This window comes from Aquarana catesbeiana, linkage group LG11 (genome assembly GCF_042186555.1).
Source record: "Aquarana catesbeiana isolate 2022-GZ linkage group LG11, ASM4218655v1, whole genome shotgun sequence".
Taxonomy (NCBI): Eukaryota; Metazoa; Chordata; class Amphibia; order Anura; family Ranidae; genus Aquarana; species Aquarana catesbeiana.
In genome coordinates, this window is record NC_133334.1 from 45,814,101 (window position 1) to 45,839,481 (window position 25,381).

The 25,381-nt window shown below is 44.2% G+C and overlaps 1 protein-coding gene across 1 annotated transcript; it reads right to left on the reverse strand.

The window, feature by feature from the left end:
- Positions 1-8,355: 8,355 nt before the first annotated feature.
- LOC141112952 (small ribosomal subunit protein uS19-like) lies at positions 8,356-9,164 on the reverse strand. The gene has a single exon (XM_073606045.1). The coding sequence runs from the start codon at positions 9,162-9,164 to the stop codon at positions 8,664-8,666; it is 501 nt and encodes a 166-aa protein (XP_073462146.1). The 3' UTR covers positions 8,356-8,663.
- Between the last annotated feature and the right edge of the window lie 16,217 nt (positions 9,165-25,381).

The window sequence follows — 25,381 nt, forward strand, 5'->3', positions numbered from 1 at the left end:
TAACACGGGACATAAGTAAATCTTATAACTGGTAAACCGGTTCTGATAACAACTGTCCAGGAGGGGAATTCTTTTTACTTTGTGGAGATTTTCTCTAACTGCCTGCTGTGTTTTTAAGAAAGGAAGTGAAGGGAACTCTCCCTAATGGGGTACAGACATTAACAAGAAAACAACAAGAGTTTTAACCCTTCCCTACCCTATTTGGCTATATATATATATATACGCATAAGAATGAACAATTAAAATGGAATTCCAGCTTAGCCCTTACTAGCCTTAAAACTGTCCCCTTTCCCTCCTAACACCTAAGCGAACTAACCTGTGTAAAAAAAATGTATACACTTGCCTATTTTCTGGCCACAATAGTCTAGTCACATAATCACTCTCCTCTGTGTCAGCCAATACTGCTGCAGGGGAGAGGAGGGAGAGCTGACATTGAATGGGCCATTGAAACCTATGGTTGATGTCACAACTCCAGAGCGCTAACCATTACTAACCATTGTCAGAGCGCTCTCCTTTCCCCTGCAGCCAAGCTGCCTGACACAGGGGAGATCACATGAGAAAGTACTGTATATACATTTTTCTTACACAAGTTAGTTAGCATAGGTGCTAGGAGGGGGATAGGGACAGTTTTAGGGCTAGTTAGGACTAAGCTGGAATTTTCACTTTAACCACTTGCCTACTGGGCACGTTCACCCCATTCCTGCCCAGGCAAATTTTCAGCTTTCAGCGCTGTCACACTTTGAATGACAATTGCGTGGTCATGCAACACTGTACCCAAACAAAATTTTTGTAATTTTTTTTCATACAACTAGAGCTTTCTTTTGGTTTTATTTAATCACCACTGGGCTTTTTAATTTTTTTGCTAAATAAACAAATAAAGACCTAAAATTTTGAAAAAAAAAACAAAACTTTTCCATAGTTTGTTATAAAATTTAGCAAACAGGTAATTTTTCTCTTTCACTGATGGGCACTGATAGGCTGCACTGATGGGCACTAATGGGCACTGATAGGCTGAACTCATGGGCATTGATAGGCTGCACTGATGAGGCGGCACTAATGGGCACTGATAGGCTGAACTGATGGGCATTGATAGGCTGCACTGATGGGCACTAATGAGGCGGCACTAATGGGCACTGATAGGCTGAACTGATGAGCACTGATGAGGCGGCACTGGTGGGCACTTACAAGAACGCACTGGTGGGCACTGATGAGCCTGCATTGATAGGCGGCACTGATGGGCACTGGTAGGAGGCACTGATAGGTGACACTGATGAGGAGGCACTGGTGGGCACTTATTGGCATCACTGGTAGGCACAGATTGGTAGCATTGGTGGGCACTGGGCACAGATTGGCAGCACTGTTGGGACTGCACTGATGATCAGTACCCTGATTATTAGTGTACATGTCCCTTTTAGAGAATTCTGTAACGGCTCTCTTCTTCTCTCCCCATGCTGTCAGCTTGAGGAAAATAGTGTCGATAACTTGCTTATATTTACATCCCTGATCAGCTGTGATTGGACACAGCTGATCACGTGGTAAAGATTTGCTGATTGGCTCTTTTCCCCCGATCTGTGATCAGCAGTGTCCTCCCAGAACTAGCCCTCCGCGCTGTAGTTGTCATTCGGCTATAGCGTAGTTGGCAAGTGGTTAAAGGATAATAGGTTTAAGATGTGGTGGCTGCATTTGTTTTCTTTTTTCATGCTGAGAACATTTTAAGCAATTACAGAAAATACCTGTTGATCCTGCTGCCAGAAAATACCATGTCCTTGTCACTTCCTGTGAGCTGCAATGAAGAACATCTTCCCTCCTAGCTGTCTTCTGTAAACTACCAATTGACCTGTCCCCAAACTAATGGAGATGAAGAGATACAGAAATGTTTGCAGCTCAATTCGAGAGAGCAGCCTAGGGTGACAACTATGGTTTCCTCCATAGATACAGTGGAGGAGTAACGCAGCCACTCAGGGACAGGAAGTGTGATATTTGCAGGACTACCAGAGAAAAATAAAGCAAAATGAGCCATACAAAAACAAATGCATCCACCATATGAAAGACTAGTAAGGTGCAATATATTCCATTTTTGGATTTATGTTTAGATACACATTAAGAATAAGAGCACTTTATTAAATTAGAGCATGAGTGTCTACCTAATGTGTAAGTACACGTCGGGTGAAAAAAGATCTAACTCTCAAACATCGAAAATTCCCGATGTCTGGATACCTTAAGGCAATAAAACAAAACAATCGTTACATACTGGTTCTATTCAGAACATAGCTCTATTGAGGACATGATAAGGAAGGAACCGCAGTACAATCTCTTATGAATTAAGTTACATATCTTATCCCTTTCATTTAGAATCCGTAGACGTTGCAGCCTTAGGGCAATCATATGGTTCTTTATCATAAAATGGCGTGATTACAAAGCCCGTTCACCGCTAATGTTATGATATCTCAGAAAGTGGCCTTCCTAAATTTGATGAGTGGGTGTGAGACTGATGTGGAAATAAAAAATACATCTCCAGCAAGCGGAGATAAATAACAGACACACATCTGCTGAATTTGAAGGGCTTATAATGTTGTATCCCAAAAGATGTAGATAGCTGCAAGCCTTCTATTTATTGACAAAGTTTGAAAGGGAATTCATGGTGGTCTATATATATTTTTTTCATTTATTTTCCTCCTAAAAAAGTAGCAGTGCACTTCCTAGTATGTGAGGGGTGCCTAGGCTCCTCAGTGCCTAAAGTGTCATTGCTACATTTCTGCAGTGTGAGATCGAAGGCACTGCTCCGGTGATTGCTTGTCTCAGGATTGGGAGTGAGATTTGATGATGTCACTACTGTGCTTGTGGGTAGGTGCAGCGTTGTAAACACACAAGTCCAAGTTTGAAAACAGCAATATATTGTAGAAAAGTTAAAGTGTTACTAGACCCACAACAGTAAAATCAGTCTGTATATAAAGTAAAGCATGCTTGTTATACTCACTGTGGAACCTAAGGGCATGGGCGTCCGCAGGTAGGGGCAAAGGGGGGCAAGTGCCCCCCCCCCTTAGAATCGGCAAGGGTCCGCCGCGGCCACCGCAGACTTTTTTCTGAGTCTGCTGAGTGACTGCTGGCTGCTGCTCTCTGATCGTCCGTCCCTCCCTCACCCCCTGATCATCTGATGCGATGGCTCAGCCGCTCGGCTCCAGCCTCCAGTCCCTGTGCAGAGTGCAGACTGTCAGATATAGATCCGGCCGGCGCCACCCACTCAAGTGAGTGGACTGGAGTGGTGTAGAAATGCTTACAGAGGACTGGAGGAGGACCCGTCACTACTTACTCCTCATCACAGGAAATCCTGGAGTCAAGTGTCATACCTTTCAGCAGTGAAGAACCATGGGTAACAGCATTTACATTAGGAGGAACATAATATATATTGGAAAATTGGAAGTGGAACAGCTATTGCTGGAAAGATCATAACATTTGTCCTGTCCTGTATACAGCTATATACACCCACCTTCCTTCCTGTATTCCTCCATCATCACTGACTGCAGATATACATCATCTGTCCTGTATATATAGCTGTATACAGGACAGATTATGTATATCTGCAGTCAGTGATGATGGAGATAGATATCTTTATGCAGGAAGGAAGATGGGTGTATATACAGTATCTTACAAAAGTGAGTACACCCCTCACATTTTTTGTAAATATTTTATTATACAGTATCTTTTCATGTGACAACACTGAAGAAATGACACTTTGCTACAATGTAAAGTAGTGAGTGTACAGCTTAAACAACAGTGTATATTTGCTGGCATCTCAAAATAACTCAACACACAGCCATTAATGTCTAAATCGCTGGCAACAAAAGTGAGTACACCCCTAAGTGAAAATATCCAAATTGGGCCCAAAGTGTCAATATTTTGTGGGGCCACCATTATTTTCCAGCACTGCCTTAACCCTCTTGGGCATGGAGTTTACCAGAGCTTCACAGGTTGTCACTGGAGTCCTCTTCCCCTCCTCCATGAGGACATCACGGAGCTGGTGAATGTTAGAGACCTTGCGCTCCTCCACCTTCCTTTTCAGGATGCCCCAAAGATGCTCAATAGGGTTAAAGTCTGGAGACATGCTTGGCCAGTCCATCACCTTTACCCTCAACTTCTTTAGCAAGACAGTGGTCATCTTGGAGGTGTGTTTGGGGTCCTTATCATGTTGGAATACTGCCCTGCGGCTCAGTCTCTGAAGGGAGGGGATCATGCTCTGCCTCAGTATGTCACAGCACATGTTGGCATTCATGGTTCCCTCAATGAACTGTAGCTCCCCAGTGCCAGCAGCACTCATGCAGCCCCAGACAATGACACTCCCACCACCATGCTTGACTGTAGGCAAGACACACTTGTCTTTGTACTCCTCACCTGGTTTCCGCCACAAACGCTCAACACCATCTGAACCAAATAAGTTTATTTTGGTCTCATCAGACCACAGGACATGGTTCCAGCAATGCATATCCTTAGTCTGCTTTTCTTCAGCAAACTGTTTGCGGGCTTTCTTGTGCATTATCTTTAGAAGAGGCTTCCTTTTGGGACGACAGCCATGCAAACCAATTTGATGCAGTGTGCGGCGTATGGTCTGAGCAAGCACTGACAGGCTGACCCCCCACCCCTTTAACCTCTGCAGCAATGCTGGCAGCCCTCATACGTCTATTTCCCAAAAGCAACCTCTGAATATGAGGCTGTGCACTTGGACTCAACCTCTTTGGTCGACCATTACGAGGCCTGTTCTGAGTGGAACCTGTCTTGTTAAACCACTGTATGGTCTTGGCCACCGTGCTGAAGCTCAGTTTCAGGGTCTTTGCAATCTTCTTATAGTCTAGGCCATATTTATGTAGAGCAACAATTCTTTTTTTCAGATCCTCAGAGAGTTCTTTGCCATGAGGTGCCATGTTGAACTTCCAGTGACCAGTATGAGAGAGTGAGAGCGATAACACCAAATTTAACACACCTGCTCCCCATTCACACCTGAGACCTTGTAACACTAATGAGTCACATGACACCGGGGAGGGAAAATGGCTAATTGGGCCCAATTTGAACATTTTCACTTAGGGGTGTACTCACTTTTGTTGCCAGCGGTTTAGACATTAATGGCTATGTGTTGAGTTATTTTGAGGGGACAGCAAATTTACACTGTTATACAAGCTGTACACTCACTACTTTACATTGTAGCAAAGTGTCATTTCTTCAGTGTTGTCACATGAAAAGATTTAATAAAATATTTACAAAAATGTGAGGGGTGTACTCACTTTTGTGAGATACTGTACATAGATACACACATATACTGTATGTACAGTATGTATTTATATAAGGGGTCTTCAAAAAGTTTCCCCATTTTTATATACAGTAAAACCTTGGATTGTGAGCATAATTTGTTCCGGAAGCATGCTTTTAATCCAAAGCACTCTATAGCAAATAATGGAAAGTCAAATGATTCGTTGATTCGTTCCACAGCCATTTATTCATAAGTCCTTCAGTTTATAGTTAATATAAAAAGATTATAGCAATGTGATCGGTTGTGTAACCATAAAATGTCCATCCATAAATGGAAGCCTCCACAAGGGGATTAGAAGCAAAATCCAGCAGGAGCTCCAGAGTATAAAAGAGAAGAGAGGCGCCTCTCATGCCACGTACACACGAGTGGACTTTACGGCAGACTTTGTCCGGCGGACTTTTCAACGGACTTTACGACGGACTTTATGAATGAACCGGATTTGCCTACACACGATCAACCAAAGTCCGACGGATTTGTACGTGATGACGTATGACCAGACTAAAACAAGGAAGTTCATAGCCAGAAGCCAATAGCTGCCCTAGCGTCGTTTTTTGTCCGTCGGACTAGCATACAGACGAGCGGACTTTTCGACCAGACTCGAGTCCATCGGAAAGATTTGAAACATGTTTCATTTCTAGGTCCATCAAACTTTTGGGGAAAAAAAGCCCACACACGATCGAATTGTCCGACGGACTCAGGTCCGCCGGACCAAGTATGCCGTAAAGTCCGGTCGTGTGTACGCGGCATAAGGCTACTTTCAGACTGGGGCGTTGAGGGCGTCGGCGGTAAAGCTTTACTGTAGTTTTTCCGGCCACTAGCGGGGTGCTTTTAACCCCCCTGCTAACGGCGAAGAAAGGGTTAAATGCGTCCGCAAAGCGGCGCTTTGCCGGCACTTCGGAGGCGCTGCCCATTGATTTCAATGGGCAGGGGCACTGCAGGAGCGGTGTATACACAGTGCCTCAAAGATGCAGCTTGCAGTGCTGCCAGCGCATCGCTCCAGTGTGAAAGCCCTCAGGCTTTCACACTGGAGTGACAGGAGAGGCTCTTTACAGGCGCTATGCAGGCGCTATTTTTAGCGCTATAATGCCTGTAAAGCGCCTCAGTGTGAAAGTAGCCTAAGTTTAGCAATATGGTTACATTTAATGAAGGTACAACATTTAGCAACTCACATGGTTTAATGATTAAAAGAGGCACATCTAAGTATGCAGGTAAAGCGGTCCACATAGACCGTCTCCCGCACCGATGACTCTCACCGCTGTCAGTCTGCAGTCATAACCAGGAAGACTATCCGGCAGTAGAGCGATCTGAAAGTGAGGCTTGATTCGCTCGTGGAGCTCAGCATGGAAGGGATGATGTCGATGGTGGTGGCGATGCGGAGGACGGTCTATGTGGACAGCTTTACCCCGGATGCCTGCATACTTAGATGTGTCTGTTTTAATCATCAACCATGTGAGTTTCTAAATGTTGTACCTTCATTAAATGTAATTATATTGCTACACTTAGAGGCGCCTCTCTTCTCTTTTATACTCAGTTGTGACATGACGCTACTTGTATATCAAGACATTGCTTGTATATCAAGTCAAAATTTATTAAAACCTTTTGCTTGTCTTGCAAAACGCTCTCAAACCAAGGTTTTACTGTATATAATAGAGTTTAAAAAAGTGCATAAACTTTTTGTAGAACACGCGTATTAATTTTTAGACAATATATAGAACAGAGGTACTGGGTAATGGCATTGATGTAAAATTCAAAAATACCAACTTTTTTTAACTGCTAATATCAAGCATATGAATTCATCTGGAGTAGACACAATGGAGAACATATTTGAGATTAGATTTTTGCTTCAAAGTATCATTTGCTTACAAAAAAAAAAAAAAAACTCGTCCAGACTCAAATTGCCTTTCCTCAATGTGGCTTTTGTCAGAGCCATGGGCCCTTTCATGTCAACCAGTCCACTTTTAAATCAAGCCGTTCCTTCCTTTGGATCTGGCATCTTCTAATACATAACAGTACATCTGTAATGGCTGGGAGCATGCTGGTGTCACTGCCTCCATCATTTTCAATATTGGACAGAAGTTCCTTTGCAGAATGCAAGCTCTTCTAATTATAGTAAGTCGTTTCGTTCTGGATGATGGTCTGAGCGCCCACACGTCCTGTCCGCTGATTGAAAACAATTTTAGAATATTATACACCCTCATCTGTTGTGGTGATATCGTTCTGTAAATACTCCAGCAAAAAAGGAAGTGGGGAGAGAATCAAATAAGTTTGCCCTTTACAGAATATTGTGCCGATGACCTATTAGACAATCTCCTGTGCAATAAAAACAATGTTTCGCATTGTTCCCGAGTTCAGTGAGATGCAAGGAAAGATACTGTTGGGAGAAAGAACAAATGCTCCTAGAGATTTGTTTACGTACTGAATAAACCGGCGCAAACACAATGAGGGTATTATGACAGTAACTTCTGAAAACAAAAGCGTCGCAGGAACAAAGCGGGATCCGCTTCTGCAGGAGTTCAAAGCCAATGTATTGGCATTGGAAAGCCCCAGTGACATCCACAGCCTATCCTGTACAGGGTGTCAGTGATGACTTGCTCATCATCTGCAGTGGAATCTGATCATCAGTCATAAGTAAAAGTCAAAATATGATTGTCTAGCTCATTTAATGGCCCTGAAAGCTTTCCGTGGAGCATTAAATAATTTTTAGGATATTTGATATAAGCATTTGTAAAGCTATGAATCCTTTTGCTGCCAGAGCCGATTTTGCGGGGTTTTTTTTTGCACATGATAAAACCAACTCTCTGAAACTTTTCACATGTATGTAAAAATCGAAATTTTTTGCTAGAAAATTACTTATAACTCCCAAAAATTATATATTTTCCTTAGCAGAGGCCCTAGAGAATAAAATGTGGGTGCTGCAATTTTTTTATGCCACAGTGTTTGCACAGCAATTTTTTAAACACAATTTTTTTGTGAAAAAACACACTAATGGATTTTAGTGCACACAAATACTATATAATACACAATTTTTGGTAGAAGATAAAGATGGTTCTACGGTGAATAAATAGATACCAAACAAGTCACGCACTAAAACTGCGTACACCCGTGGAATGGCACCAAACTATGGTAGCGAAAGCTTTACCTAGGCAATGCTTTAAAAGCAATTACAGGTTACCAGTTTAAAAGTGCACAGGAGGTCTGGAGCTAGAATTATCGATTATTGCTCTCGCTCTGACCTTCACGGTGATACCTCACATGTGTGGTGTGATTGCCGTTTACTTACTTGGTGCAAGCATAGGGGGGTGGGGGGTGCTTTCATTTTTAATTTTTTTTATTATTATTTTATTTTATTTTTTTATATATATATTTACATTGTCTCTCTTTTTTTTTCTTTTGACTGGAAGAACCTCCTTTTATTTACATATTTAGAATGATACTTCAGAGAAATGAAACAAGAGCATTGGGTGGCACCAATACCAGGTCTGCCATGCTTCGCAGACTTGTATGTGATGGAGAGTTCATCCAAGTAATGACCAATCATCTGAGGCTTAATTTCAACCTGCCTGAAGGATTTGCCATTGTATACTCCCACCATGCTACCAACCATTTTTGGCAAGATGATCATGTCTCTCAGATGGGTCTTAATAACTTCTGGCTTCTCCATGGAAGGTGCTTCCTTCTTGGCCTTGCGCAGATGTTTCAGAAGGGAGTTATGTTTGCGGCATAAGCCTCTGTTTAGACGCCGGCGTTGGCAAGCACAGGATAGCTGCATGATTTGCTCATAGGATATATCAAGCAGCTGGTCCAAATCCACTCCTTTGTATGTGAATTTCCTGAAGGTCCTCTTCTTCTGCTTGACATCCACCATCTCGTCAGGAGCCTGGGGGGGGGGGGCTTTATTGATTTCTGTTATTGTTATCACAAAGGATGAACAACATCCTTTGTGATAGCATGAGCCATGACAGGTCTCTTTTTGTAGAAATCTGGGGTCTATCAGACCCCAGATCTCTCCTCTGCCCTCTAAAGACTCACAATTAATCAAGATCAGTTTGATCTGATGCTTGTACAAGCCGGGAATGGCTTATTTACATGGGAACAAAACTAGAAGCGACTAAATCATGGTTTCTGACATCACATAGTGAGAGGAATGACATCCGTTCCTCTCACTGTGTCTCAGGAACTGGATGCCGCTGGTCCCATCCTTACTGGGCTCCCCGATTTCTCGGGAGAGCCCGGTAAAGGCAGCGGTAGGAGGAGGGGATCCCCTTCCGCTAACTATAAAAGCGATCCAGTGGCTCTTCAGCTTCTTGGATGACTTTTACCACCTTCAGAATCACTGGCTGAAAAAAACGCAGCTGCAGCGATGACCGAGATCTCGCCTGTCCAATTCAGCGACATACCGGTATTTCGCTGGTCGGCAAGTGGTTAAAAATCCTTTTAGGCCTAAAGATTACTTAAAACGCCCAAATTATATATATTTTGGTGCACACAAGTTTTTTATATTCTTTGTGGCTACTGAGGAATATATTTAAATGTATTTTTGCATCCGGAGTTCAGCTTTAATGTTTTCCATAAAACTTTTTTTTTTTTTTTTTTTGCTGTCATGCAATGTGATGGCAGCAATAAGTCACTGAATTCTATCTGCACCCATTATCACCAACCACGTTACCCTGTCCGGCCAGTTATAGATCTGGAATTGCTTTATTGCTTTATAAAAGAATGTGACGTTATTTACATAGGATCTACATTTCTGTACAATCTGATTACCATATGGACTCCCTAAAAAGCAGGAAAGCACCATTATAACCTAGAATACTGTTTGCCCAGCTGCCCTGATTGCCGATTGCTGAATGCACCTGCCGGGGATAGTCTGTTGCTTCTTCCGGAGGGTAATTGTGAGTTAAGGCTTCTTATCAGCTCCTTTATTGGCTTTGCTAAGCTTGCAGGTTGTCTGCTGATGAAGTCACACCGGAGCAGTGGCCTGGTCATGTAGGAGGACTGTCAGCTCTGCTATTTTATTTCATAACTTATGATTCACAGCAATTATAGGCCATTATAGTTAATGCATGGAGAACTGATCGAGCGGTGATGTGACGATATCCCTGCGGCTAATATGATGTCAGCCAGCACCTGTATTTCCGATTTTGATGTACAAAATCTAATTGTAAAAGTCAATGCTATCATCATTGCATATGTTTATTGCTGGTGTGATTTCACAAGATTAAAGGGAAATCCTGGCTTATTTCATGTTGACTAATTATTACGAGGGGGAGCTGATAAGTATTGAGCCTTACCCAGAAAAATTGATCTAGGAAGCTGTAAATTGCAGGGTGTACTGGCCAATTTGTCTATATTCAATGGTGCAAAAATCAACTACCTATGATTTTAACTTATCTTTATTTTTCAGGTCCAAAATGAACATGGCAGCACCTCCAGAAAAATTCAATGTGGAAGAGCAAGTTCCTGTTTCTCCAAAGGCTCACTTACTGGTTGCTGCCTGGCTCACCAGTGCCCATCAATGCTGACCACTAAACTGACCTACCTGACACCTACACTGACCTACCTGACACCTACACTGACCTACCTGACACCTACACTGACCTACCTGACATCTGCACTGACCTGACACCTTCACTGACCTACCTGACACCTACACTGACCTAACTAACACATACACTGACCTATCTGACAACTACACTGACCTAACACATACACTGACCTACCTGACACCCACACTGACCTAACTAACACATACACTGACCTACCTTTTCCACGTCAGACTTCAGATGACCTCTTGACACTCCTGCAGCTCAGCCTTACCTGTAGTGTGCGAGTGCAGCACGCCCATCCCATTCATGACCACTCAGAGACAACCCTGCAGGCACCAGGCAGCCAGAGCCAGGATCATAGAGCCGTCCACCCATTTACACAGAGCGAGCGCAAGTCCATCCACAGTGAGTGTACCGAGCACTCTCCAGGCACCATGTGCACTACTAACCCGCCTCACAGCTCCTCCTCTCACAAGGGGTTCCTCACGTAAACCTTCTTTCTATTGTCTTTATCAGTCCTGACTACAATGGGAACCCGAGTGTCAGAGGCGAGCGGGGATCTTCCAGTGCCCGGCGCAACTGCAGTGTCATTCTCGCCTCCTGGACCTGGCTGAGCCTATGATGGACATTACACGTCCTGTGGTCCCAACATTGGATCAGTGTGACATCCTTTATAAGAGCCGGGTCCAGGAGATGGGACTTTGAGTACATCACTTGGCCGCAGTGGGTAAGCAGGAGATTGATCCCCGCTCTCTGTGGAAATGGCTCGGGGCTAAGAATTCTTTTGTAAATTCTGAGACCCAGGGCTTTTTGGGGGCCCACTTGGGGCTATAGCCCCCCTCCCGATGCCACTGGAGTTAAGTGTATGATTAACCAATTGTACCAAGCAGGTGCTAATGGTCTTTAATTTTATATGTAGGGTGAAACAGAAACAGCTGTAAAGGAGGCTTAAAACTGAGTGAGGAACAGCCAAGCTCTGCAGCTAAGGTGAGGTTGTGGAAGACAGTTTCATGTCCCAGGTCATCTACATCATGGAAGGACTGAGCACAGGAACATGACACAAGGTAATTATAGTACATCCGCAAGGTCTCTCCCAGGCAAAGATTTCAAAAAAGACTGAGGTTTCAAGATGTGCTGTTCAAGCTATTTTGAAGCAGAAACAGGCAATGTTGAGACGCAGTGGTTGGCCAAGGAAACTTAATGCAGCAGCTGAAAGACACATCATGTTTACTTCCCTATGACATCAGAAGATGTCCAGCAGTGCCATCAGCACAGAACTGGTGGAAACCAGTGAGACCCAGGTACACCCATCTACTGTCTGGAGGAGTCTGGCCAGAAGTGGTCATCATGGAAGGATTGTGGCCAAAGAGCCATAACTCAGACAAGGAAATAAGCCTAAGTGACTCAACTATGCATAAAAACATAGGAACTGGGGTGCAGGAAAATGGCAGCAGGTGCTCTAGACTGGGGAGTCCAAGTTTGAAGTATTTGGCTGTAGCGGGAGGCAGTTTGTTCGCCGAAGGGCTGGAAAGAGGTACAATAATAAGTGTCTGCAGATAACAGTAAAGCATGGTGGAGGTTCCTTGCAAGTTTGGGGCTGCATTTCTGCAAATTGAGTTGGAGATTTGGTCAGGATCAATGGTGTCCTCAATGCTGAGAAATACAGGCAGATACTTATCCATCATGTCATACCATCAGGGAGACATGTTATTGGCCCCAAATGTATTCTGCCTACATGCTGAATTCCTATAAAAACTGTGTGCAAGTGTACCTAGAAGAATTGATGCTGCTTTGAAAGAAAAGGATGGACACACTAAATATTGATTTGGATTTCTCTTCTGTTCATTACGTTTTTTTTTTTACTCATTTTGTTAATTGATAAAAATAAACTATAAGACCACTTTCACACTGAGGCAGTGGCGGAACTACCAGAGTCGCAGCAGTCGCACTTGCGACTGGGCCCTGTAGTTCCGTCACTGTGGGGGGGACCAGAAGCCTGGGATGTCACTCCAGGGTTGCTGGCTCCAGTTATGAGCAGAGAGTGTGTATTACATTCTCTGTCACACTGACTCCTCCTCGTATGGACACTGACAGGAGAGGAAAGAGCTAGAGAGGGCAGGATCTTCTCCTAATCCCCTTATATTGGTTCCCAGAGCACCCCTTACATCAGAGTTCCCCTTTGTATTACAATCCACAGAGCTCCCCCTTAGGGCCCTTTCACATGGGCCCTAATCGGAGAAAAGGACCCCATGATCAGTGGAAAGGTCCCCGGGACCAGAGATCAGGGGGGCCCTTCATGGTTCTTTGCATCGGGGCCCTGAAGGTTCTAGTTACGCCTCTGAACTGAGGCGCTTTTCAGGCGCTTTCACACTAAAAAAAGCCCATGAAAACCTATTTCCATTAAAATCAATGAATGCTTTCATACTGGGGCAGTGCGCTGGTGGGGCGGTGAAGAAACGCCCCCCTCCATTGAAATGAATGGAAAGCTCTTCAAAAGCGCCTTAAAAGCTCTTCAAAAGCGCTCAGTGTTTTACTGGCAGTTTAGAAGCGCCTCAGTGTGAAAGGGGCCTTAAGGGTCCTTTCACACTGGGGCGGTTTGCAGGCGCTATTGCGCTAATAATAGCGCCTGCAAACCGTCCCGAAAGTGCCGCTGCTTTAATTTCAGTGTGAAAGCCCCGAGGGCTTTCACACTGGAGCGGTGCGCTAGCAGGATGGGAAAAAAAGTCCTGCTAGCAGCATCTTCGGAGCGGTGAAGAAGCGGAGTATATACCGCTCCTTCACCGCTCCTGCCCATTGAAATCAATGGGACGGCGCGGCTATACCGCTGGCAAATCGCCTCTGCAGAGGCGATTTGCGGTGGTTTTAACCCTTTCTCGGCCGCTAGCAGGGGGGTAAAACCGCCCCGCTAGCGGCCGAATACCGGCGGTAAAGCGCCGCTTACAATAGCGGCGCTTTACCGCCGACAACGCCCCCGCCCCAGTGTGAAAGGACCCTTACACTTCTATTTCTGAAAGCATTCTTAATTTCCAGCATGTTTTTTACACCTGCCTTAATCTTTTCCACAGTAGTGTATATTAGCAGTGTGGCTTAATATGTGTTTGCAGCAAAAACCTCTGTTAACCTAAAATATTAAAATATTTTAAAAAGTTTTTCTTGCTGACTAACTGGAAAGTATGCTGGGGAATTTATGTATTGTTCTTTTGATTGCCCTGCTCATGAGCTTCCTTCCTTTTTCTGGATTTTAAATAATCTGAGGGTTGTTGCTTTATATGTGTGTGTGTATTTATATGCCCAAGCGCCCCCCACTCCCCACCAGAGCTCTTTAATTTGGCAGTACAAAAACTAACATAAATTTAAAATGGTAAATAAGGGGAACATAGTGAAAGAATAAATAAAAAATAAAAAGGGTTAACAATAAATTTCCCCTATAAGTTTAAGGGCTTAAAGGAGAAGTACAGCCAAGGCTCATTTGGCTGTGGATCACAGGAGTGCAGTTCGTCCTGCTCTTCTGTGACCCATTTTCAGCAGACAGCGGGCTGAAGGCCGCTGTCAGCTGACGTCACAGAGCTGGTCCAGGCTCAGGAAAGATCATGACCATATGGTTGGGATCTGCCCACATGCCTTGGCTGGAACCTGGCTCAGACGCTCCTGCCCCCTCCACAGCCCAGCGCCCCAGTAAGTGGTGGTGGTTCAGAGCATAGAGCAGCTCTGTCAGTCACTGGCACGCTGGTCAGGGGAGCGGTGAGAACCGAGCGATGGGCCGTGTTTGATCGTTTGGTTCTCAGTGTTAGAGTCGGCGAGGGACAAATGTAGTATCCACCTACAGGTGGGTAAGTATAATTCTTTTTATTTCTCTTTAACCACTTGCGGACATGCTCCCGCCGATATACGTCGGCAAAGTGGCACGTGTGCACAAAACGACGTACCCGTACGTCACTCCATCATCGGCGGCATGCGCGCGCCTGCCGCGGGAGTGTCCCTGTGGGTCCCGCGGACTCAATGTCCGCTGGTGGCCTGCGATCGTGGCACGGAGAGGCAGAACAGGGAGATGCCTATGTAAACAAGGCATCTCCCTGTTCTGCCTAGCAACATGACAGAGATCTACTGCTCCCAGTGATCGGGAGCAGTAATCTCTGTCATGTTCTAGTGAGCCCATCCCCCCCTGCAGTTAGAATACGCTGAGGGAACACACTTAAACCCTTGATTGCCCCCTAGTATTTAACCCCTTCCCTGCCAGTGACATTTACACAGTAATCAGTGCATTTTTATAGCACTGATTGCTGTATAAATGTCAGTGGTCCCAAAATAGTGTCAAAAGTGTCCGATCTGTCCGCCACAATGTCGTAGTCACAATAAAAATTGCAGATCGCCTCCATTACTAATAAAATAATAATAATAAAAATGCCATATATCTATCCTCTATTTTGTAGACGTGATAATCAATATAGGCTTATTGGGATTTTTTTTATCAAAAATATGTAGAAGAATACATATTGGCCTAAACTGAGGAAGAAATTCATTTTTTTTTTGGGGGGGGGGGGGGGGGGGATATTTATTATAGCAAAAAGTAAAAAAATATTGCTTTTTTTTTTCAAAATTGTCGCTCTTTTTTTTGTTTATAGCGCAAAAAATAAAAACCGCAGAGGTGATCAAATACCACCAAAAGAAAGCTCTATTTATGGGGAAACAAGGACCTCAGTTTTGTTTAGGTACAACGTTGCATGACGTGTTTTTGGTACAAAGCATTTTTGTCTTTTTTATTTGATGCTACAAACATGAATAAACACACATTTTAGAGGTATACATACAAATGATTAAAAAAAAATACAGAAGAATGTAAATAAAGCAGTTAATACAAATAAATCAGGGCTTGTCAAGGGTTAAAAAGGGGGCTAAAATGTTTTTAAAAAGTTTTTTTTTTTTTGTTATCTACACACAACATTGATTCATAGGTTACTACAGAGCAGGACCCACAATTTCAAACTGATACAGTAGCTTAGTTCTGTAGATTACACAAGGAAAATGCAGCTCTCCCCATGTAATCATCAGAGCTCTGTGACAGTCATGTGCTCTGTTTATTGGGTATATACATTGCTTAGAGGGCTGCTAGTTGCACCGGGAGAGCCACATTCTCCCAGTGTAATTTGAGCTCATTTTGGCCACTGGAACTGCAGAATTAAAGTAATGAATAAGCTCCAAACCAACTTGTCAGAACTTACACAGGGCTATAGACTCCTTTCCTGCCCCCATGTGACAACATTGGGCCAATTACAACAAAACAGCACTGTCACATGGGAGAAGGGCAGGAAGTCACATGATCACCCGGAGCGGCGTTCCCTTTTCTTTGAACTCTCACATGATCACCCATACCTGGAATTCCCACGTATTTCGATTTCACTCCCAGCTGCCAAACAGAGCGACAAAGAAGCAAATTAAAGGGGAGCACATGCTGCTGTGTAGATGGTGGAAGTAAGTTTAGTGGCCTTTTTATTTTGCCCTGTATGGTTGAATAAAAAATCACTTTATTGTAAATCTTGTTTTTTAATATCTACAATTTCAAGTTAGTTGGGGGAACCCTATGCTCCTTTTTACATGTTAATAACATTTAAAAAAAAAAAAAATTTGGCCCCCTTTTCCTGCCTGCTGTGTTCAGGAGAACAAATCAGACAAAGCCAAACACAAAGGGAGAAGCAGGCGAGAGAAGAGCCTCTAATGCCTGGTACACACGATGAGATTATTGGACAAATTATTATTTTTTTTTTTTTTTGCATGCTAATCTCATATCGAAAATTAAGAGTTTACTAAAGTTATAAAAATTCTCATACGACAGAATAAAAATTCGGAAGTGATGTCACATGTTTTATTGTATTTGACATTCCATATCTTTATGGACCTTGCTTTGTTCACTGGCGCTCAGTCATGTTGGAGCAGGAAGGGGCCATCCCCAAACTGTTCCCACAAAGTTGGGAGCCTGAAATTGTCCAAATTGTCTTGGTATGCTGACGCCTTAAGAGTTCTCTTCACTGGAACTAAGGGGCCAAGCCCAACCCCTGGAAAACAACCCCACATCATAATCTTCCCCTCCACCAAATGATTTAGACCAGTGCACAAAGCAAGGTCCATAAAGACATGCATGAGTGAGTTTCGGTTGGAGGAATTTGACTGGCCTGTACAGAGTCCTGATCTCAACCCGATAGAACACCTTTGGGATGAATTAGAGCGCAGACTGCAAGCCAGGCCTTCTCGTCCTACATCAGTACCTGACCTCACTAATGTGCTTCTGGAAGAATGGTCAAACATTCCCATAGACACACTCCTAAACCTTGTGGACAGCCTTCAAAGAAGAGTTGAAGCTGTTATAGCTGCAAAGGGTGGGCCAACTCAATATTGAACCCTACGAACTAAGACTGGGATGCCATTAAAGTTCATGTGCGTGTAAAGGCAGGCGTCCCAATACTTTTGGTAATATAGTGTATATAAGTGTATATAAGCTACTGCTGTGTTCTAATTTTAGAAAACCAAGAATGTTCCACAATACCAATGTGATGGGTCCATCCCGCAATTAATGTGTTTAAGTTGATCATTTTAAAAAGAAAACATAAAGCAAAATTCACTCCAAAAAAGTTATAATTTCCAAATTTTCCATCCAAGGTCAGTTTGAAATCATTTTGTACTTTGATTTTATTCCTCTATACAGGTCAACATGAATGCATGGGAAACTCATGACAAACACATTGCAAACATCCATGTATTCTACTCCTAAAATCTGTCACAAGTTCACGTTAAAATCCCACAATGGAGTTTCATGTATTGTACACGTATATCTATAGAGAAAAAAAATATTGACAGAATAAACAATTTAAAATGAACATAAGAATATTTCGCTTTTATAGGGAACGTCATCTTCCTGGCCAATCTTCCTTTACTTAGATGTGGTCTGGTTATAGGCAGTTTACTTAGACAAACCTGGCAAAGCATCAGCAACTTTAAATAAAGCAAAGAAATAAAGTATGCTTCTTGTATGAGGAGAGAATGTCTGGAAAGGCTTCTTATTACTCTGCAAAAATTAATTGAGAAAAGGAAACTTTCCTCAGCACAATTTTCTATATTTCAATGTTATCTAAAAATACGCTCCTTTGCATCTGTATTTTATATTAGAGTAACACAATTTCCATTTCTGGCCAGCCTGCAACCAAAATATGTAAATTACAGTCTTAAAAATGTAAAATAAAAAGTACATTCAAATAAAAAGAGAAGCTACCAGTAATGCCGTGTACACACGGTCGGACTTCTCAGCTACAAAAGTCCGACAGCCCGTCCGACAGAATTTCTAACGTTCGGACTGGACTTGCCTACACACGATTACACCAAAGTCCGACGGATTCGTACGTGATGACGTACACCGGACAAAAATAAGGAAGTTGATAGCCAGTAGCCAATAGCTGCCCTAGCGTGGGTTTTTGTCCATCGGACTAGCATACAGACGAGCAGATTTCTGGGTCCGAGGTAAAAAATCTAAAGTCCATCAGATTTGCGACTGGAAAAGTCAGCTGAAGGTCCGATGAAGCCCACACACGATCAGATTGTCCGCCGGATTTGGTCAGTCGGTGTCCGTCGGACAAGTCCAGTCGAAAAGTCCGACCGTGTGTACGCGGCATTAGAGTGAAAACCCATCATAAATGTTGTGATGGATGGGTGGGATTGGGAACTCAGGTGCAGAGATCTAAGGCTGACCACAATGTCTCCCCGAGGGATCAGTGCTGTATTTTGGTTTTATGTTGCAGTAGGCAAGACTAAAATCGGAGGCCCCCCTCTCCAATCTAAATTTGTCTCACCGTTTCCTGTCTGTTGACACCGGCCACCATTCGATCTGATCCTGTCCGCCAAAAACAGACGGGTGGGGGATCTATTCCCCATCTGTCTGGTGGATCGGATGGAAATGGACATGTGGTCCCTTGCCATCAAACCACAGCATAGAGAAGAGCGGGCTGTGTCCGTGTCGCTCTGCATAGCAGACAGATTCCCTGCTCGACAGGGGGATCCGCTTCACGGAGCCCGCCCCCGTGAAAGGACTCTTACTATGCCTTTTTTTACAACTTTTTTTTTGTACGATTAAAATTTGATTTTTTAAAATTTTTATTACGTATTTAATATTTTGGAGAGACATCGGGGTCTAAACAGACCTCTAATGTCTCTTTTTTGAGACAGAGAAAGGGACTGAAGACAGTCCCTCTGTCTGCAGCCTAAGCTGCACTGTGGATGAATGAGATAGGAGTCTGTATAGAGACAACTATTCATTCATAAAATGAAATATAGTAAGCAGTGTTTATGGGAATTTCATTCACTAACTGACAAATAGTAAACAGTTTACTATGTGTCAGTGATTAATAATACAGAAGTGATTAGTACTGTGATCGCTGTCTGTATTCTTTCAGGAAAGGAAGGGGGCTGGTAAATATATATTTACCAGACACTCTCCCCGCTCTCCATCCTTTCAGCAATCTCCCACACTAGCAGCGGCTGCAGTAGGTGGGAGGGGGAGGAGGGAGAGCCGGCCAGCAGCTGCATGGAGGGGGGCGTCCGGCGATCAGGGAGATGGCGGGCACTGAAGGGGGGGCCAGAGGAGCATAGGGAGGATCTATTTGGCCAAACAGAGCCCTCTGCGGCTGTCCCTGCAGCTCCTATAGTCAGCGGGAGGGCAGAGGAGGGAAGCCAACAGCTGCAGGGAATCGGTTTTGTGCGGGGGGGGGGGGATCAGTGCAGCGGGGTGAAGTGGCAGGGAGAGAGATCCTGGGGGGCGGTGCCACCCACCTGAAATATGCTACCCAAGGCAGATGCCTTGAGTGCCTCGCGGTAGATGTAGATATGCCCCTGCGAGGGCTATAGGAAGAGAGACATTTGCCTATCCTTGTTAGCACTGGGAAATCCCTGTCTCAGTCAATGGAGCCCCAAATATGCTTTCTTGCCTCTATTTGGTTAGAAGTAAGGATCAATCCTAAACCACAGAGACAAATTTTGAAAAATCTCCTATAATAATCGCTGTATACAGTCAGAAGCGCTCATTATCGCTTCTCTGAGAATGAGATCGAGATGTTTATTGTTAAAAAAGTCGGTAGGTAATTTAGGGCCCGTTTGCGTCAAACGGGTTTTAATTTTGCTTACATGTCTACAAGAATGCAAAACCCAATTGATGAAGTATCAAATGCACCTGTCAATGAATTCTGAATGATCTCAGAAGTGTCTCAAATCATTGTCAAACCGACATTGGCACAAACCCAAAGCCTATCAACATAGGCCCCTCACCTGCCAGCATGCATTAAAGTCAGAAAATTATTTCTGGGTGTTATTAATTTAAGTATAATAAAACTGATTGGTCGTTCTTGGCAAATTTTACACGTATACAGGAATGAGAGCTTACTTGATTGGAGGTCTAGGGTCAGATGAACTACAAAAAGCTGCAAAGCTAGAGCCTACAGGAAGGTGCAAGAGAGAAGATTTTACCCCGTCCCCCCTCATTTAGGCATGAAAAGATAGAAAGAGGAGGATGACAAAATGACCGCCAGAACAGCAAGGCAGGTTGGGAGTCTTTGGGGGGTGACTGGCAGAGTTTCGAATGTGATGATATGAGGGGGTAGTTTGGTGCTTCCCTTTAATGCAGGGGTCTCAAACTGGCGGCCCTCCAGCTGTTGCAAAACTACAAGTCCCATGAGGCATTGCAAGGCTGACAGTTAAAAGCATGACTCCCACAGGCAGAGGCACAATGGGACTTGTAGTTTTTCAACAGCTGGAGAGCCGCAAGTTTGAGACCCCTGCTTTAATGGGTTGTTGGTGGTTCCTGCAAAAACTATGTCTCCCGGGGGAAAGAAAGTGATTGATTCTGGCCCGATGCATCAGAATCATAATACAGAAATACTCTGCAGCCTACAGTATGTGCATTTCAAACTGTAAAGCCTAACTCCATCCATGGTTTTTTTTTAGTTTTGGACAGACTAGGGGTAGATTCAAATTATCTGTCAGGTTTTTATTTCTGTATGTAACTCACTGAAGACATTTTTTCTGTGACAGTGGTACAAGAAGTAGGGTTTGCGGTTGTTACCAGGATGGGACAGTTTAGACAATAGTAAACCATTGTTCTAAACCTGAAAGACAAAAACAGGAAATTCCCAGCTCAACTCACCAACCAGTCTAATTTGGTTGGTAAGAAGACTGGTTGGTGAGTTGAGCTGGGAGTTTCCTCTGTTTTTGTCTTTCATGCGTTTGCCCTTCCATATGCTCCTTGCTGTGAAGGCCAGTTATAGGTGGGGCAGGGGCCATTTCTTTGTTACCATTGTTCTAAACCTTCCTTACCCTACTAAATAAGTGTTTTTCCATGTCCCTGTCCTTAACTCATTAGGGTAAATCTTCCTAACATGGACACAAACGGCGATAAAACCCTGGCAGAGACCGTAACCCTTCCCTGCTGTCTGCAAAACAAATTAAAGTAGAACTATATGCAAAACTTTTTTTTTTTGATTTTGGAGGGTTATAACCCCTGTAAGGTTTATTTTCTCCATTTTCTCCCCATTGGGGAGATTTACCTTCACTTCCTGCCCTATAGTCAAAACAGGAAGTGAGAGGAAATCCCTGCAAATTACGGGAATATCTTGGGGACCCCCCAGGTCATCAGAACTAGGGGGCGATTTCCTCTATTATTTTTCTGGGGACAGCCTAAAATTTGGGATTTTCTTTTACTTTTACTTTCACTTTCAATGATAAAGGTAAATAGAGAGGGTGACACTCCCTAACAGGGACACAGACAGCAATAAAAACATACAGGTGTTCTAATCCATCTCCACTCTATCCAAAACTAATACAAAAAAGTTTTACCATTACTTTAAGTTTTAGCTAGAGTTGGCCTTTGACTTTGATTAAAGTGTAGCTTTCATTTCCAACTGCCTAGCCCATGTTCATTTTTGGTAACCAAATAGGTGGTGGATCATTTTTACAAAAAGGCCAAATCTTTTCAACAAACACATGCTAGTGCAAAAAGACCTGAAATGGAGCTTGCAAAGCAAACACATCATAAACAAAAAACGTTGTATAAATTCTACAGGAATAGCTTTCACTATGAGAGAAAGATGAAAGAAAGGCGGAAATCCCCTTCACATGTGGAGCCGAGGAGAAGAGCCAAGTCTCGCTGCCTACGTACACCCAAGAGCCGCACCCGGCCAACAATGAATAGCTTTTATCATGTTGCTGCTACTGTGCTGTGCATATTCTGGGAGTGATACAAAATAAATATACAGCCTTCAATTTAATTGTTATTAAGCAGGAACCATTACAGCATTAGTTAACCCTTCTCATGGCCTTGGCTGGCCAAACAAATATAGCTCAATGAGAACTGGTGGAGAGAGATTTACTCAAGCTTGTTTGAATACGCTTGTACAGAAAACTCTGGTAGGCTTCAGGGAAGGACTGGGGTGGTTGAAGTGGTTGTAAACCTTAAAAATCAAAAGTAAAATAAGCAGTATGCCCACACCTCCCAACCGTCCCAGATTTGCCATCCCAGGATTATGGGCTGAGTCCCACAACGGAGCCCTGTGCCGGGACCTTGAAGAAGGAGTGACTGGGCATGCTCCGAAACGCGACCTGCCCACTCTGGCATCACTTCCGGTTGCCTGCGTTCCACACTGGCCCTGGCAGCACGGCTCTCCTTCCTGGATCAGAGACAAAGTGCTTCCCACCACTGGTTGGCTAGAATTTCCACCTGTTCCCTGGCTCCAAGGCTTGGCACACATTTTGTGAGTTGATAGTGCAGGGACTGGCTACTCATCTGTTAGGGAAGGGAGAGGTTACAGACAAGTAGGGAAAGAACAGGGACACTCCAACATCAAAAGGAAAAATGGCGCAAAGTACCAGCCAAAAACTGAAAAACAATCAGGGTAATATAAACATGATAATGTCCAGAATGACGGTATAAAACCATGGTGTGTGCGTATATGGGAGAAACATATACGCTAATAATGTAAAGTCCCAAAAGGTGATGGAAAGTTCAAATGGAGATGACACTAGGCACCAGCGGCAGCTCCCTTGGGAGTAGAAGCAAAAACTCTGGAAGGCAATGTGGAGAAAAAGCAAGGTGCGCCAATCTAAGTCCAGTATCCAGTACAACTTTATTTAATAAATGTAAAAAAGAATGGCCAAATGGCTACTCACAAAGGTGCAGTGGGATAAGGCATGTAATAACATGTGGATAGCCCATAGGCAAAACTGCGGCGGCTCACAGTGAAGGGTCCCAAAGTTGTGCAACAGCGCTGTGGAGGATGTTCGGAGGCTGTCCGTGATGTGCTGTCCTCGGCCGGTGGGGGCTATACCATGGAGGGAGCGGGAGAGAGCCCTGGTGTCAGCAAGGTAGTGCAGGGATCCTCTCAGACACCGGAAGCCAGAACAGGATGAAAACCAGCGTGAAGCGCACAATACACTGGAGTGAAGGTAGTGGAAATGACGTCTGGACGTGTCAGATGACGCGTTTCAATGCATCCGCATCCCTTTACTGTGAGCCGAGGCAGTTTTGCCTATGGGACAACCACATGACTTATCTCACTGCACCTTTGTGAGTAGCCATTTGGCCGTTCTTTTTTACATTTATTAAATAAAGTTGTACTGGATACCAGGGCTGGACTGGGACAAAAATTTGGCCCTGGACTTTACCCAGACTGGCCCACTTTGACAGGTCTCTCCCATGCCGGCTTGCCACCCAAGCCCCCCCCCCCCACTAGCTATTAGCCGTTCTACATTATTTCTCTTATAGGCAGTACCAGTGGGGAAGCTAGACATTATTTCACCTGGGGCAAAGAATCAGTTTGGCGCCCACCCCCCCAATGGAACAAGATTAGGCAGGAAAGTGAGGCCGCCCTCCTTCCAGATCGTATGATGAGCTTCTAAGTGTTGACTCCTGAGCATCATGTCTGTATTCAGGCGTGCTGCATAACTAGCCAGGGAGAGGAGGTGAGCACTGCGGGGGGGACAGAGGACTGGAGGGAGGCAGCGGTCCACTGTCACTGAAATCGGCCCACTGAGCCATCGGCCCACCGGGAAACTCCCTGTAGTCCCAATGGCCAGTACATGCCTGCTGGATACTGGACTTAGATTGACGCACCTTGCTTTTTCTCCACACTCCAACATTCCTGGAAGCTTCACCATTGGACACAGACCGGCCAGGCCGCATTTCATTAGTGCATCTGCTACTGTTACAATGTTCACTGCAACATTCTGTGAGTGAACTCTGGTTGGGTTGACCTCCTGCTGGGTAGTTTTGCTTATTTGAACTTTAACTACAACACAGTTCTGTTACTGCATCTGGACTCTGATGCCGTGTACACACGATCGGACTTCTCGTCGGAAAAAGATATGACGGCTTTTCCGACGGGATTGCGCTCAAGCTTGCCTTGCATACACACGATCACACAAAAGTTCGCTGAACTTCTGACCGTCAAGAACGCGGTGACGTACAACACTACGACGAGCTGAGAAAATGAAGTTTAATGCCTCCGAGCATGCGTCGCATTGTTTCTGAGCATGCGTAGGGATTTTGCACGTCGGAATTGCTACAGACGATCGCATTTTCGGATAGGAACTTTTGCCGACCGAAAAATTGAGAACATGCTCTCAATCTTTTGCTGGCTGGAATTTGGCCAGCAAAAGTCCGATGGAGCATACACATGGTCGAATTTTCCGACGAAAAGCTCTCATCGGTCTTTTGCTGGCTGAATTTCCGATCGTGTGTACGCGGCATGAGTGTTTACTACTGCCCCACCACGCTGCACCTTCCCACAAACAGAAGGTAATAGTCTCCAGTTCTTGAGATTTTATAGCAGTCTCCTTTGTTGTGTGATGAGAGATCATACATTGGTTGAGGAGCCCAGACACAAAACACTTTCAAGTAGTTAGTAGGAAAAGTTGCGTGAAAAATAAGAATACGTGGCTTTCATGATCCATATATGAAACAAAATACTTTTTGTATAATCCATATATGGGCTAGGTGTGGTTTCGGGCATTTGCCTAAAAGACTGATCCCAAAGTCAGATGAATTATAGGACAGCCAAAGCTGCAGAGCTAAATTACCACTATCAGTTGTTTCTCTAAGATTAGATAAGTTCAGCATGTGTGCAATTTATCATAGAAGCAGTTACTCCTTGGAGAGGAATTTAGGGATAAGAGATGAGAAGAGCTTCCACCACAAACAGATATCTGTAGAGTTTCTTTCTTAGACCCCTTTCACTCTGGAGGCATTTTTCAGGTGCTTTAGCGCTAAAAATTGTGCCTGTAACGCGCCTGAAAAATGCCTTATCTGCAATCGAAGTGTGAAAGCCCGAGTGCTTTCACTTTGGGGTGCTGCGCTTGCAGGGCGTCAAAAAAAGTCCTGCAAGCAGCTTCTTTGAGGCGCTTTAGGAGCGGTGTATACACCGCTCCTAAAGCGCCCCTGCCCATTGAAATCAATGGGCAGCGCCGCCGAAGCGCCTGCACAGCGCCTCAGCAGCTGCGCTTTGCGGGCGCT